Here is a 12254-nt window from a genome sequence, read left to right on the forward strand (position 1 = left end):
TCCCCTCCCCTCAGTACTGTGCTCATTTGTATATATTATTACCCTATTTATTTTGTTAATGAGGTGTACATCCCCTTGATTCTATTTATCTTTCATTCATTCATTCATTCAATAGTAATTTATTGAGCGCTTACTATGTGCAGAGCACTGTAGTAAGCACTTGGAATGTATAATTCGGCAACAGAGACAATCCCTGCCCATTGACGGGCTTACAGTCTAATCGGGGGAAACAGACAGACAAAAACAATAGCAATAAATAGAATCACGGGGATGTACATCTCATTAACAAAATAAATAGGGTAATAAGAATATATGCAAATGAGCGGACGAGCACAGTGCTGAGGGGAGGGGAAAGGAGAGGGGGAGGAGCAGAGGGAAAGGGGGGAAAGGGGGCTTAGCTGAGGGGAGGTGAAGAGGGAGGCAGAGAGGTAGCAGAGGGAAAATGGGAAGCTCAGTCTGGGAAAGCCTCTTGGAGGAGGTGAGCTCTCAGTGGGGCTTTGAAGAGGGGAAGAGAGTTAGTTTGGCGGAGGTGAGGAGGGAGGGCATTTCAGGACAGCAGGAGGATGTGGGCCAGGGTAGACGGCGGGATAGGCGAGAATGGGGAACAGTGAGGAGGTGGGCGGCAGAGGAGCGGGGTGTACGGGGTGGGCAGTAGAAAGAGAGAAGGGAGGAGTTGCCTTGGGTTTTTTTTTGTTCTGTTTTGCTCTGCTGTCTGTCTCCCCCGATTAGACTGTGAGACCGTCATTGGACAGGGATTGTCTCTATCTGTTGCCGAATTGTACATTCCAAGAGCTTAGTACAGTGCTCTGCACATAGTAAGCGCTCAATAAATACTATTAAATGAATGAATCTCTGCTCTCCCCTGCTGGCATAGATGTAGAGATGGGGATCATTTCAAAGTCTTAGTGGAGACAGCCTGGTCTATGAAGAGCTATCCTTCATACCCCGCCACGCCCATCTTCCATTGCACCCCACCTACAATCAATCAATCATACTTATTGAATGCTTACTGAATGCAGAGCACTGTACTCAGTGCTTGAGAGAGTACAGTATAATAGAGCTGGTAGGCATATGGTAGGCTGGGTGGTTGAGTGCTTCATAGCCCATAGTAAGGAGTTTCTGTTGGACGCCGAGATGGATGGACAATGACTGGAGGTTCTTGAAGAGTGGGGAACCATGTACTGAAGCCTTTCGTAGAAAAATGATCCTACAAGTCCTTAGGGTCTGAGAGTCTGCCCATGGGGAAGGCTTTTTTTTAAAAAATGGTATCTGTTAAGTGCTTTTTATGTGCCAGACACTGTACTAAGTTTTAGGGTAGATACAAGCTAATCAGGTTGGACACAGTCCATGTCCCACATGGGGCTCACAGCCTTAATCCCCATTTTACAAAGGAGGGAACTGAGGCTCAGAGAATTTGAGTGACTTGCCCAAGATCATGCAACAGGCAAGTGGCAGAGTCGGTATTAGAACCCAAATCCTTCTGATTCCAGGGCCCGTGCTCTATCTACTAGGCTGGGATGCTTCTTTTCAATTTTTAAAAAGGATAAAGGATGCTATATAGTGAGAGGGGACTGTGTTGGGAGAGAAACCTGGTTGAGTAGAAAAAATAGCTTTACCTAACATTACTGATTGAGACAAACTGCTGTCTATAAACAACGCAGGAAGTTTTGCAGAAGGAAAGAATTTCTGGCTGGGGGTGGAGGTGTCACCTGCTGATGATCTCCAGTGTGACACTAATGTAGACAGGGTTTGAGCCCATTTCCCATATTTGACTTATAGTTATTGTCTTCATCATCGGTGGAATTTATTGAGCACTTACTATGTGCAGCACACCATATTAAGCACTTGGGAGAGTACAATACAATGAAGTTGCTAGATACATTTCTTGTGTACACTGAGTTTACAGTCTAAAGGGGGAGACAGACATTACTGTCAATAATTCATAACATAGAATTCATAGATATGTACATAACTGCCACGGGGTTGAGGATGGAGTGAATATCAAACGTCTAGAGGTCCCCAATCCAAGTGCATAGATGATGCAGAAGGGAGGGGGAAATGAGGGCTTAGTCGGGGAAGGCTTCTTGGAAGAGATGTGACATTACTGGGTCTTTGAAGGTGGGAAGAAGGGTTATCTGGTGTATATGGAAGGGAAGGGAGTTTCAGGTCATGGGGAGACCATGAGAAAGAAGCAGCAAAATAGGTGAGCTCAGGCACAGTGAGTAAGTAGTGATAGAGGAATGGAGTTTGTAGGCTGAGCTGTAGTAGGAGACCAGTGAGGTGAGGTAGGATGGGAAAAAGAGATTGACTTCTCCATATTTAGTTTCCATCTCTTAATCTGATTCTATTTTAGAACTCCATTGAGCATGAGTCCTGGAGGTGAGACATTTGGTGGAAACCATTCCTCAGTTGCAGAGTTCATCCTCTTGGGCCTGACCGATAATACACGGATCAAGATTGCATGTTTCATGACATTTTTGGGGATGTACCTTGTAACGTTAGTGGGGAATCTCGGAATGATCCTGTTAATCTGGATTGACCCTCGACTTCACTCTCCCATGTACTTTTTTATCAGTCACCTGTCTCTGGTTGATCTTGGTTATTCCTCCGCTGTCACTCCACACATGCTATCAGACTTCTTAAGGAAGGGTAAATCGATTTCTTTCAGCGGCTGTGCTGCCCAGATGTATTTTTTTGTCATCTCCGCAAGCACAGAATGCTATCTTTTGGCAGCGATGGCTTATGACCGTTATGTTGCCATCTGTAACCCGCTACTCTATGTGGTTACCATGTCACCCAAAATCTGTGCACAGCTAGTGATCGGATGTTACTTCATGGGTTTCGTGAATGCAACTACCCAGACCGTTCTGACGTTCCGTCTACCCTTCTGTGCCTCCAATGTCATCAACCACTTTTTCTGTGACCTCCCTCCCCTGCTGGAACTGTCCTGCTCTGACACCCACATGAACGAGACCGTTCTTCTCCTGTTTGCTATCTTCCTGGGGGTGTTCACATCTCTAGAAATCCTCCTCTCTTATATATTCATCCTCGCCACCATTTTGAGGATTGGCTCTGCAGAAGGGAGGCGCAAAGCTTTTTCTACCTGCACCTCCCACCTCGCAGCTGTGACCATCTTCTATGGGACCACGGTCTTCATGTACATGAGGCCGAGCTCCAGCTACTCCCTGGACTCAGACAAAGTGACCTCTGTGTTCTATACAGCGGTGATCCCCATGTTGAATCCCGTGATCTACAGCCTGAGAAATAAGGAAGTGAAGAATGCCATGAGCAGACTTATATACCAGGGAAGGGGCCATTGAGTGAAGAACTCTTTCGATTGGAGGGGCAGATAGTAGCACTTTGGATGGAAAGGAAAGGGTGGATTTTAGTTATATTGAGAAGAAAGAACCGATGGGATTTCATGACTGATTGAATGTGTGGGTTGAACGAAAGAGATGAATTAAAGACAATGTCAAAGTTATGGGCTTGGGAGCCAGGAAGGATGATGGTGTCGTCTAAACTACGGTGCTGGGAAAGTCATGGGGACATCAGAGGTTGGGTAGGAAAAGGTAGGAAAAGGTAGAGTTCTGTTTTCTCCCTTCTATGAGCTGAATGTCAGGCCCCACGTATTTTGAGTTTTTGGGGCCCTAAGTAACTTGGAAACACACCCTGGCCTTGAACCTTCCTGCCCACAGCCGTGGACCAGTGTGGCTCAGTGGAAAGAGCACGAGCTTTGGAGTCAGAGGTCATTCATTTGAATCTTGGCTCTGCCACTTATCAGCTGTGTGACTGTGGGCAAGTCACTTAACTACTCCATGCCTCAGTTACCTCATCTGTAAAATGGAGATTAAGACTGTGAGCCCCACGCGGGACAACCTGATTCCCTTGTGTCTACCCCAACACTTAGAACAGTGCTCTGCACATAGTAAGCGCTTAATAAATACCAACATTATTAATAGACACTATATCTTAAGGCCAAGGTCATAAGGTCATATAAGATCATAAGGTCATATCTTATATCATAAGATACATACATATACTCATAGATATTTGTCCGTGTATAGATTCATATACGTAAACATGGAAGAATTTGATTTCTTTTAAATTCTTAACTAGCAGCAGACTCTATACCCCACAGTCAAGGTTAATGATGACCTTTGGGAAGGTAGTTTCTGTGGAGTGAAGCCGCACTTATCTCTCTCATTCAACCTACATATTCAATCTGTCACCAAATCCTGTTGGTTCTACTTTCCCCACCTTGCTGAAATCTGTTCTTTCCTCCCCATCCACACTGCTACTATGCTGATCCAAGTACTTATCATATCCCACCTTAACTATTGCATAAGATTTATGACTGACCTCCCTGTCTCCTGTCTCTCCCCGCTCCAGTCCTTTCTTCACTCCGCTGCCCAGAACCTTCTTTTGTAAAAGAAGTCTCTCTATTCCTCAAGAACATCCAATGGTTGCCCATCCACCTCCACATCACTGAAACTCTTTACCATTAGCTTGAAGCCATTCAATCAGTTCTCCCCTACCTACCTTACCCAGTGGATAGCGCATGGACCTGGGAGTCAGAAGGTGATGGGCTTTAATCCCGGCTCCACCACACATCTTCTGTGTGACCTTGGGCAAGTCACTTCATACCTCTGCATCTCAGTTGTCTCATCTTTAAAATGAGGATTTACACTGTGAGCCCTATGTGGGACAGGGACTGGGTCCAACCTGATTTGCTTGTATCCATCCCAGCAGTTAGTATAGTGCCTGGGACATAGTGCTTAAGAAATACCATAATTATTATTGTTATTATTTCCTACAACCCAGCCTGCCCAATTCCCTCCTCTGGCACCAACCTACTCTCTGTATCTCAATCTTACCTGTCTTGCTGCAGGAATCTTACCTAATCTTCCCTCTACCCAGGAACTCCCTCCCATTTCATGTTCATAGAGCACCACTGTCCCTATCTTCAAATCCCTATTAACATAATATCTCCTTCAAAAGACCTTCCCTAACTCACCCCTCATTTCCCCAACCTATTCACCATCCCCTCTGCATCACTCAAGCATTTGCATCTGTATCCCTTAAACACTTAGATATTCACCTTCACTCCAGCCCCACAGCACTTAAAGCACTTAAATATATATCGGTAAAAACTGCCATTTCCTCTCTCTATTCATTTTAATGTCTATCTCCCCTTCTAAATTGTAAATGCCTTGTGGGCAGAGATTGTGACTACCCAGTCTATTGTACTGCATTTTTCCAAGCACTTAATACAGTGCTCTACACAGTTAGAGCTCAGTAAAGACCACTGACTGATTAATTGATTGGCAGTGACTATGTAAATCTGAGAATTGGAGGGTAATAATAATAATTGTGGTATTTGTTAAGTGCCAAGCACTGTTCTAAGTGCCAAAGTAGATATAAGGTAATTGGGTGGACATGTCTCTCATGGAGCTCACAATCTTGATCTCCATTTTACAGATGAGGTAACTGAGGCACAGAGAATTTAAGTGACTTGCCCAAGGTCACACAGCAGACCGGTGGCAGAGCCGGGATTAATAATAATAATAATAATGTTGGTATTTGTTAAGCGCTTACTATGTGCCGATCACTGTTCTAAGCGCTGGGGTAGACACAGGGGAATCAGGTTGTCCCACGTGGGGCTCACAGTCTTAATCCCCATTTTGCAGATGAGGTAACTGAGGCACAGAGAAGTGAAGTGACTTGCCCACAGTCACACAGCTGACAAGTGGCCGAGCCGGGATTCGAACCCATGAACTCTGACTCCAAAGCCCGTGCTCTTTCCACTGAGCCACGCTGCTTCAAAATAAATGTTGGTATTTGTTAAGCGCTTACTATGTGCAGAGCACTGTTCTAAGCGCTGGGGTAAACACAGGGGAATCAGGTTGTCCCACGTGGGGCTCACAGTCTTAATCCCCATTTTACAGATGAGGGAACTGAGGCACAGAGAAGTTAAGTGACTTGCCCACAGTCACACAGCTGACAAGTGGCAGAGCTGGGATTCGAACTCATGAGCCCTGAGTCCAAAGCCCGTGCTCTTTCCACTGCGCCACGCTGCTTCACGCTGATTAGAAGCCACAACCTCTGACTCCCAGGTCTGTGTTCTTTCCATGAGGTTATTCTGCTTCTCTGTAAATCCCCAGTCATCTGGAGAACCTTGGGGCAAAGTGGAAGAACGAAGATAATCACTGCTTTCATCCCAGGAGGTTATATTGTTTCCATTCTGTGTCTGGAGAAGAGAACATGGCTCACTATCCTGCAAATGGATGATTACATGCATCTATATGTATATGCATGTGTTCATGTGCACATGAACATGTGCACTTATGATCTCATATATAGGTGTGCTCACATGTATGTATTCACATATGTGTGAATATACCTATATATGAATCTTTTCCACATATGCTGTATATGCATATATATGCAGTCTTTTGTGTGCTGAAAGTTCAAAATAGGACTATGTTATATCATAAGATATACATCCTTCCCGTCTCTCAAGTTTGCAACCTCGATGTCATCTTTGACTTGGCTCTCTCATTCACCCCAAACATCCAATCCGTCACCAAAACCTGCCGGTCTCACCTTTATAATGTCATCAAGATCTGCCCTTTCCTCTCCACCCAAACGGCTATCTTACTGTTACAGGCTCTCATAATATCCCTGCTGGATTATTGTGTTAGCCTTCTCTCTGATCTCCCTTCCTCCTGTCTCTCCCTGCTCCAGTCTATTCTTCATTCCACTGCCCGGCTCATCTTCCTGCAGAAACGCTCTGGGCATGTCACTCCCCTTCTTAAAAACCTCCAGTGGTTGCCTAGCAACCTCCACACGAAACAAAAACTTCTCACTCTAGGCTTCAAGGCTCTCCATCACCTTGTCCCCTCCTACCTCTCCTCTCTTCTTTCTTTCTACAGCCCACCCTGCACGCTCCACTCCTCTGCCGTCCACCTCCTCACCATCCTCCGTTATCACCTACCCTGCCGTCGATCCCTGAGCCACGTCCTCCCACGGTTCTGGAATGCCTTCCCTCCTCAACTCGGCCAAACTAATTCTCTTCCCCTCTTCAAAACCCTACTTGGAGCTCACCGCCTCCAAGAGGCCTTCCCAGACTAACCTCCCTTTTCCCTCTGCTCCCTCTACCCCCCCTTCACCTCCCCTCAGCTTAGCCCTCTTTTCCCCCCTTTCCTTCTGCTCCTCCCCCTCTCCCTTACCCTCCCCTCAGTACTGTGCTCGTCCGCTCATTTATATATATTTTCATTACCCTATTTATTTTGTTAATGAGATGTACATCACCTTGATTCTATTTATTGCTATTGTTTTAATGAGATGTTCATCCCCTTGATTCTATTTATTGCTATTGTTTTTGTCTGTCTCCCCCAATTAGACTGTAAGCCCATCAATGGGCAGTGACTGTCTCTATCTGTCGCCGATTTGTACATTCCAAGTGCTTAGTACAGTGCTCTGCACATAATAAGCACTCAATAAATACTATTGAATGAATGGAAGAAACATGGAAGAATTTGATTTCTTTTAAATAATTGACTAGGAGCCCAATTTGTCCCTCCAGAACCAAGAGAATTAGAACTGTGCAATTCTACAAGGCATTCACCAAATGGGATTTTGATATCAATGGGATTTTGATATCAATTCCTAGTTCCATTTTCAACTACAGTTAATGAACACACAGCTGCAAGGTGGTAGAGGGTGCTTTATTGCCCCTTACACAGGCCCTGGTGGAGAAGGTTCACTTTGTGAATGGGGAGCCAGACAAAGAAAGTCCCTCATAAGTGTGGGGACTCTGATGGTAGAGGTGTCCACCACTTCCAAGAACCTGGTCTCTAGGGAGGCAGAGAGGCAGGGATCAAAGATAGGTAATGGCAGAAAGGGAGAGGGGAGTTTTGGGTGTGCTGGTATATGCAGGTGATTTAGGGACTCAGACTCAACCCAAGGATTGGAGGAATCAGTGGGGCCCCCCAGATCACCGCAGGAGGTAACCCCAGGGCTACAGACATGGATCCTTAAAGCCCCTCCCATCTTTAAAATCTAACCAGCTTTTAAAACCGTACTGTATTATAAGAATAGCAGGATTGACAGGGTGGAATCCTTAGTCCGAACCGCAACCCGAATCCGACCTCGAAGACTAGATTTCTGCCTTGAGGTGTAAGGGGAAGTCAAGGAAGAATTGGATGAGGAAGGAGAGATGGATGGAAAATCAGTGATGAGAGTAGTACTTAGATCTTAAAAACAAATATGGCTGCTAATTATGGCCAGATGATTAACAGAAACTTCAAAGAGGGTATGTTTATTGCCAAGAAAGGAAAAGCTTCAGACAGCTTTCATCTCTAACTCAAGTTTGCTACCCTCTCCCTCCTGCTCCAAATCCCTGTTCCTAATTCCTCATTCAGGAAGTTTAAACAATCCTTTGCCCCTCCATCTATTGGAACATAAAAATAAACCTAGCAATATTACCAAAAAATGTTCCTATAGAGCTTTGTTATAAGTTTCATTTTACAATGTTGAATTAATCACATGAGTCTACCCATTCACATTTAACTCTAAACAATGCCATCTGAACTCTCCAGCTCAACCTCACAATCGACCCTACATGTTCTGCAAAAAGGCATTTTCTAAGGCAAACCATGAAAATGTCTACAATTTTGGGAAAGACAGTTTTCTTCTCAATATTTTCTTCAGTGCATCTTTCGTCTCACTGCTTCACAAACTGTAGATGAGAGGGTTTAGCAGGGAGGTGAGCAGATCATATGCCAGAGAGCAATTCTTTGCTCTCTGCAGTGTAGCTGGACTTTGGTTGCAAGGAGGAGAGATTAACTGGGCCACAGAACAGGGTCACAGAAGCGCAGGTGGAGAAGGCATTTTGTCTCCCTGCTGTCGAAGACATTTTCAGAATAGTGTAGAGGATGCGGGTGTAGGACAGAAGTATCATCAGGAAAGGAAGCAAAGCCACTGAAATGGTGCCTATATAGGAATAGATTTCAAAGAGGAAGGTGTCTCCAAGCACAAGCTCCAGTACTGAGGGTGTTTCACGGAAGAGGAGATCAGTTTTATTGCAGCCACAAAACGGAAAGCTAAATACCCAAGGGGTTTGGATAATGGCAATAACTGACCCAGAAATTACAGAACCCCCTGTGAGTTTGGTGACATCTGCTTTATTCATAAGGATGGGGTAACACGGGATTGCAGATGGCCACGTAGTGATCATAGGCCATGCGCTAAGGAGAAAGCAATCCATAACCCCTAGGAATAGAATGAAACACATCTGCGCAGCACAGCCAGCAAAGGAAATGGTTTTGTGATCCATTGAAAGAATCACGAGCATTTTAGAGATGATCATTGCACTGTAGCAAGTTTCTAAGATGGACAAGATGCTCATGAATAAGTACATAGGAATGTAAAGACTCCGTTCCAGGGTGATGATGAAGACAATGACTGTGTTTCCTACCAAGGTAATTAAGTAAATGATTAAAAACACCACTAAGAGAAGAAACTGCAGTTTGGGAAAGTTGGAAAAACTGAGGAGAATGAAGTCAGTCACAGCGCTCCGATTTCCCCTCATCATTTCAAGCATGAAAACAGCAACACAAATGGTGTGTTAATGCTCTTCAGCATGAGTTTAACCTATTCTGAACTCTGGCTTCTGCAATGACAACATCCTGTTCAACTTCCATTCATGGCCATCCATGAGAGATCAGAAATCAACATTCCCATCTCTTCTGGGATCTCCATTTGGCATTTGTTATATTCACTGAGCAAATCACCAAGATGATTTGCAAATCACCGGGATGGGAAATTTCCTACAAATCTGAAAAATGGATGATGGATATTCCTAAACCAAAAGGACAGAAGCAGATTTGTCATTAGATGGAGAGTTTTATTCTATACAGTCATAGTTAAAGTGGGATTCTATATCCATAAGCGTAAAAGGGCTCTGCTATTCATGCTTGGAAGAGCACTTGGAGAGGGAGAATACAGTACGACAGTGTAACCGGACCATCCCCTGTCCACAGTGAGTTTACACAATCGAGAAGGGGAGAAATGGCAGAAATGGGATTCGAACCCCCACCTCTCTTCAGAGACCAGAAGCCCCAACGAGGGGAAGTGACAATTTGAGTCTGCCTCCTCAGACCACTAGGCCAGTGCTCTTCCTCTAGGAATGGAGGCACATAGATAATTTCTGTTGACGAGATTTGCTTCTGGCAAGTATTCTATATGATCAGGTTTGGCTTCAGATGTTTGGCACCCTGAAGAGAGGAATAACTCCCCACTTCTCTAGGATCACATGACAGCCAGTGATGATATGCAGTGTGACTTACTGACTTCATTTGGAACGATGTACAGTAGTCCTCCCTAACCTATTTTTCACCCAGCTGAACTTATCCAATCGACCAATCAATCCATAATAGTCTCCCAAGCGCTTAGTACACAATAAGCACACAATAAACGTGATTGATTGATAATATCCATTGAGCTCTTTCTCTGTGCGGACCACTACACGAAATTCTTGAGAGGACACTGGAGTAGACATGATCCTTGCCCTCAAGGAGTTTACAATCCAGTGGGAGAGAGAGACATTAAAATAAATTACAGATAAGGGGAAAGTAATAAAATAGAAAGATACGAAACCTATAACCTGGAACTGCCACCTCTGGAGATATATTATTAATTCAGATCTCGAAATTGCAATTCTTCAAAGGTTCTGGAAAGAAAATCCAAGAAATTACCCCTGTGATGAGGGTAAAGTGATGAGGAGGATAAAATTTGACAGATGAACATTTCAACACAGATAAGTTTCCTGTCAGTTTGAAATGTGAACTAAGAAGAGAGAGAAAAATTCAGCATTAACATTCATTCACAAAAGAAATGATGAATTAAAGTAGATTGTTTTCATAAAGATATAATAAGAATAGTATGCTTACTATAAGATAATTACCTTCTCTATTCTTCAGTACATGGAAAAATGTTTATGATTAAATTGCAATAAGCATCTTTGCCTCAAGCTGGAAAAGAGTAGCCGGTATTTTCACTACTGCAAAGGGGCTTTTGATTCTATTATATTAACTGTCCTCAGTTATTGCTGAGACTTAATCCCTTGAATATACTGTGAGAATATAACAACAATAACATAAACTGTTGCCAAAATTAAGCTCTTATGCAACCAGATTACTAAATCTACTGACTCCAGTATATTTCCCCAAATTTGCCATTCTTTTATTTAAATGTTTCCACCAAGACAAGATTTATCCATGCCCCACCAAATTTAATAAACAACCATGACGATTGAGATGTCACCCCAAATATAAGGAACATAAAATTTCTTTACAGATAATAATAATAATAATAATGTTGGTATTTGTTAAGCGCTTACTATGTGCCGAGCACTGTTCTAAGCGCTGGGGTAGACATAGGGGAATCAGGTTGTCCCACGTGGGGCTCACAGTCTTAATCCCCATTTTACAGATGAGGGAACTGAGGCACAGAGAAGTTAAGTGACTTGCCCACAGTCACACAGCCGACAAGTGGCAGAGCTGGCATTCGAACTCATGAGCCCTGACTCCAAAGCCCGTGCTCTTTCCACTGAGCCACGCTGCTTCTCTCAGATATCTTCTAATGGAATGTAAGCCCACTTCCATCATCCTCTTTTGCCCATTAGATACAGTTGGGAAAATTGACTATATAAAATGTAAGTAAAGGAAGTAAGAATATATGTCTAACATACTGGTTTTAAATATACTCATTGCAGTACCATTAAGAGTCGATAATAAATTATGAATAAAGACAAACATTTGATTAGTAGGGATAAATTATGTATGACAAGGAAGAGCAGCATTAAAATATCTGTCATGACATGCTGGGCTCAGTTTTATATTAGCTGTTAGAACGTTGCTGAATTTAGGACATTTTCCAGGCTAACCAGTAAGAGGTCAGATTTGTTCAGCCAATGCGATGTCAGGAATTTTGTTCTCCTATAACCCACTTAGAGAAATTATCAGCACCTTTCACACCATAAACCACATAATCCCAGAATCAATATAATGATAAATATTTAATTTCTACACACTAAATCTCGTCAGTACATTCTACATGATATAGCTCAGATTCAACCTATAATTTCCACACAAACTAACCACCACTTTGGTTCAAGATCTTGTCATCGCCGGTTAGATTACTCTATCAGACTCTTCAATGACCTCCCTTCTTCCAGATTCTTCCCACTTCAT

General features: G+C 43.5%; 1 protein-coding gene and 1 pseudogene across 1 annotated transcript; one reads left to right on the forward strand and one right to left on the reverse strand.

Annotated features, from left to right (window-relative positions):
- Positions 1-2453: 2453 nt before the first annotated feature.
- LOC100680800 (olfactory receptor 998-like) lies at positions 2454-8672 on the forward strand (the record flags this gene model as incomplete). The annotated part of the gene is made up of 2 exons (XM_029059174.2): positions 2454-3298; positions 8657-8672. Coding segments are annotated over exons 1-2 (846 nt in total), but the record flags the coding sequence as incomplete, so codon positions are not given.
- Positions 8673-8682: 10 nt separating this feature from the next.
- Positions 8683-11343, reverse strand: LOC114809998 (annotated as a pseudogene).
- Between the last annotated feature and the right edge of the window lie 911 nt (positions 11344-12254).

This window comes from Ornithorhynchus anatinus, chromosome 3, assembly GCF_004115215.2.
Source record: "Ornithorhynchus anatinus isolate Pmale09 chromosome 3, mOrnAna1.pri.v4, whole genome shotgun sequence".
In the NCBI taxonomy this organism is placed as follows: domain Eukaryota; kingdom Metazoa; phylum Chordata; class Mammalia; order Monotremata; family Ornithorhynchidae; genus Ornithorhynchus; species Ornithorhynchus anatinus.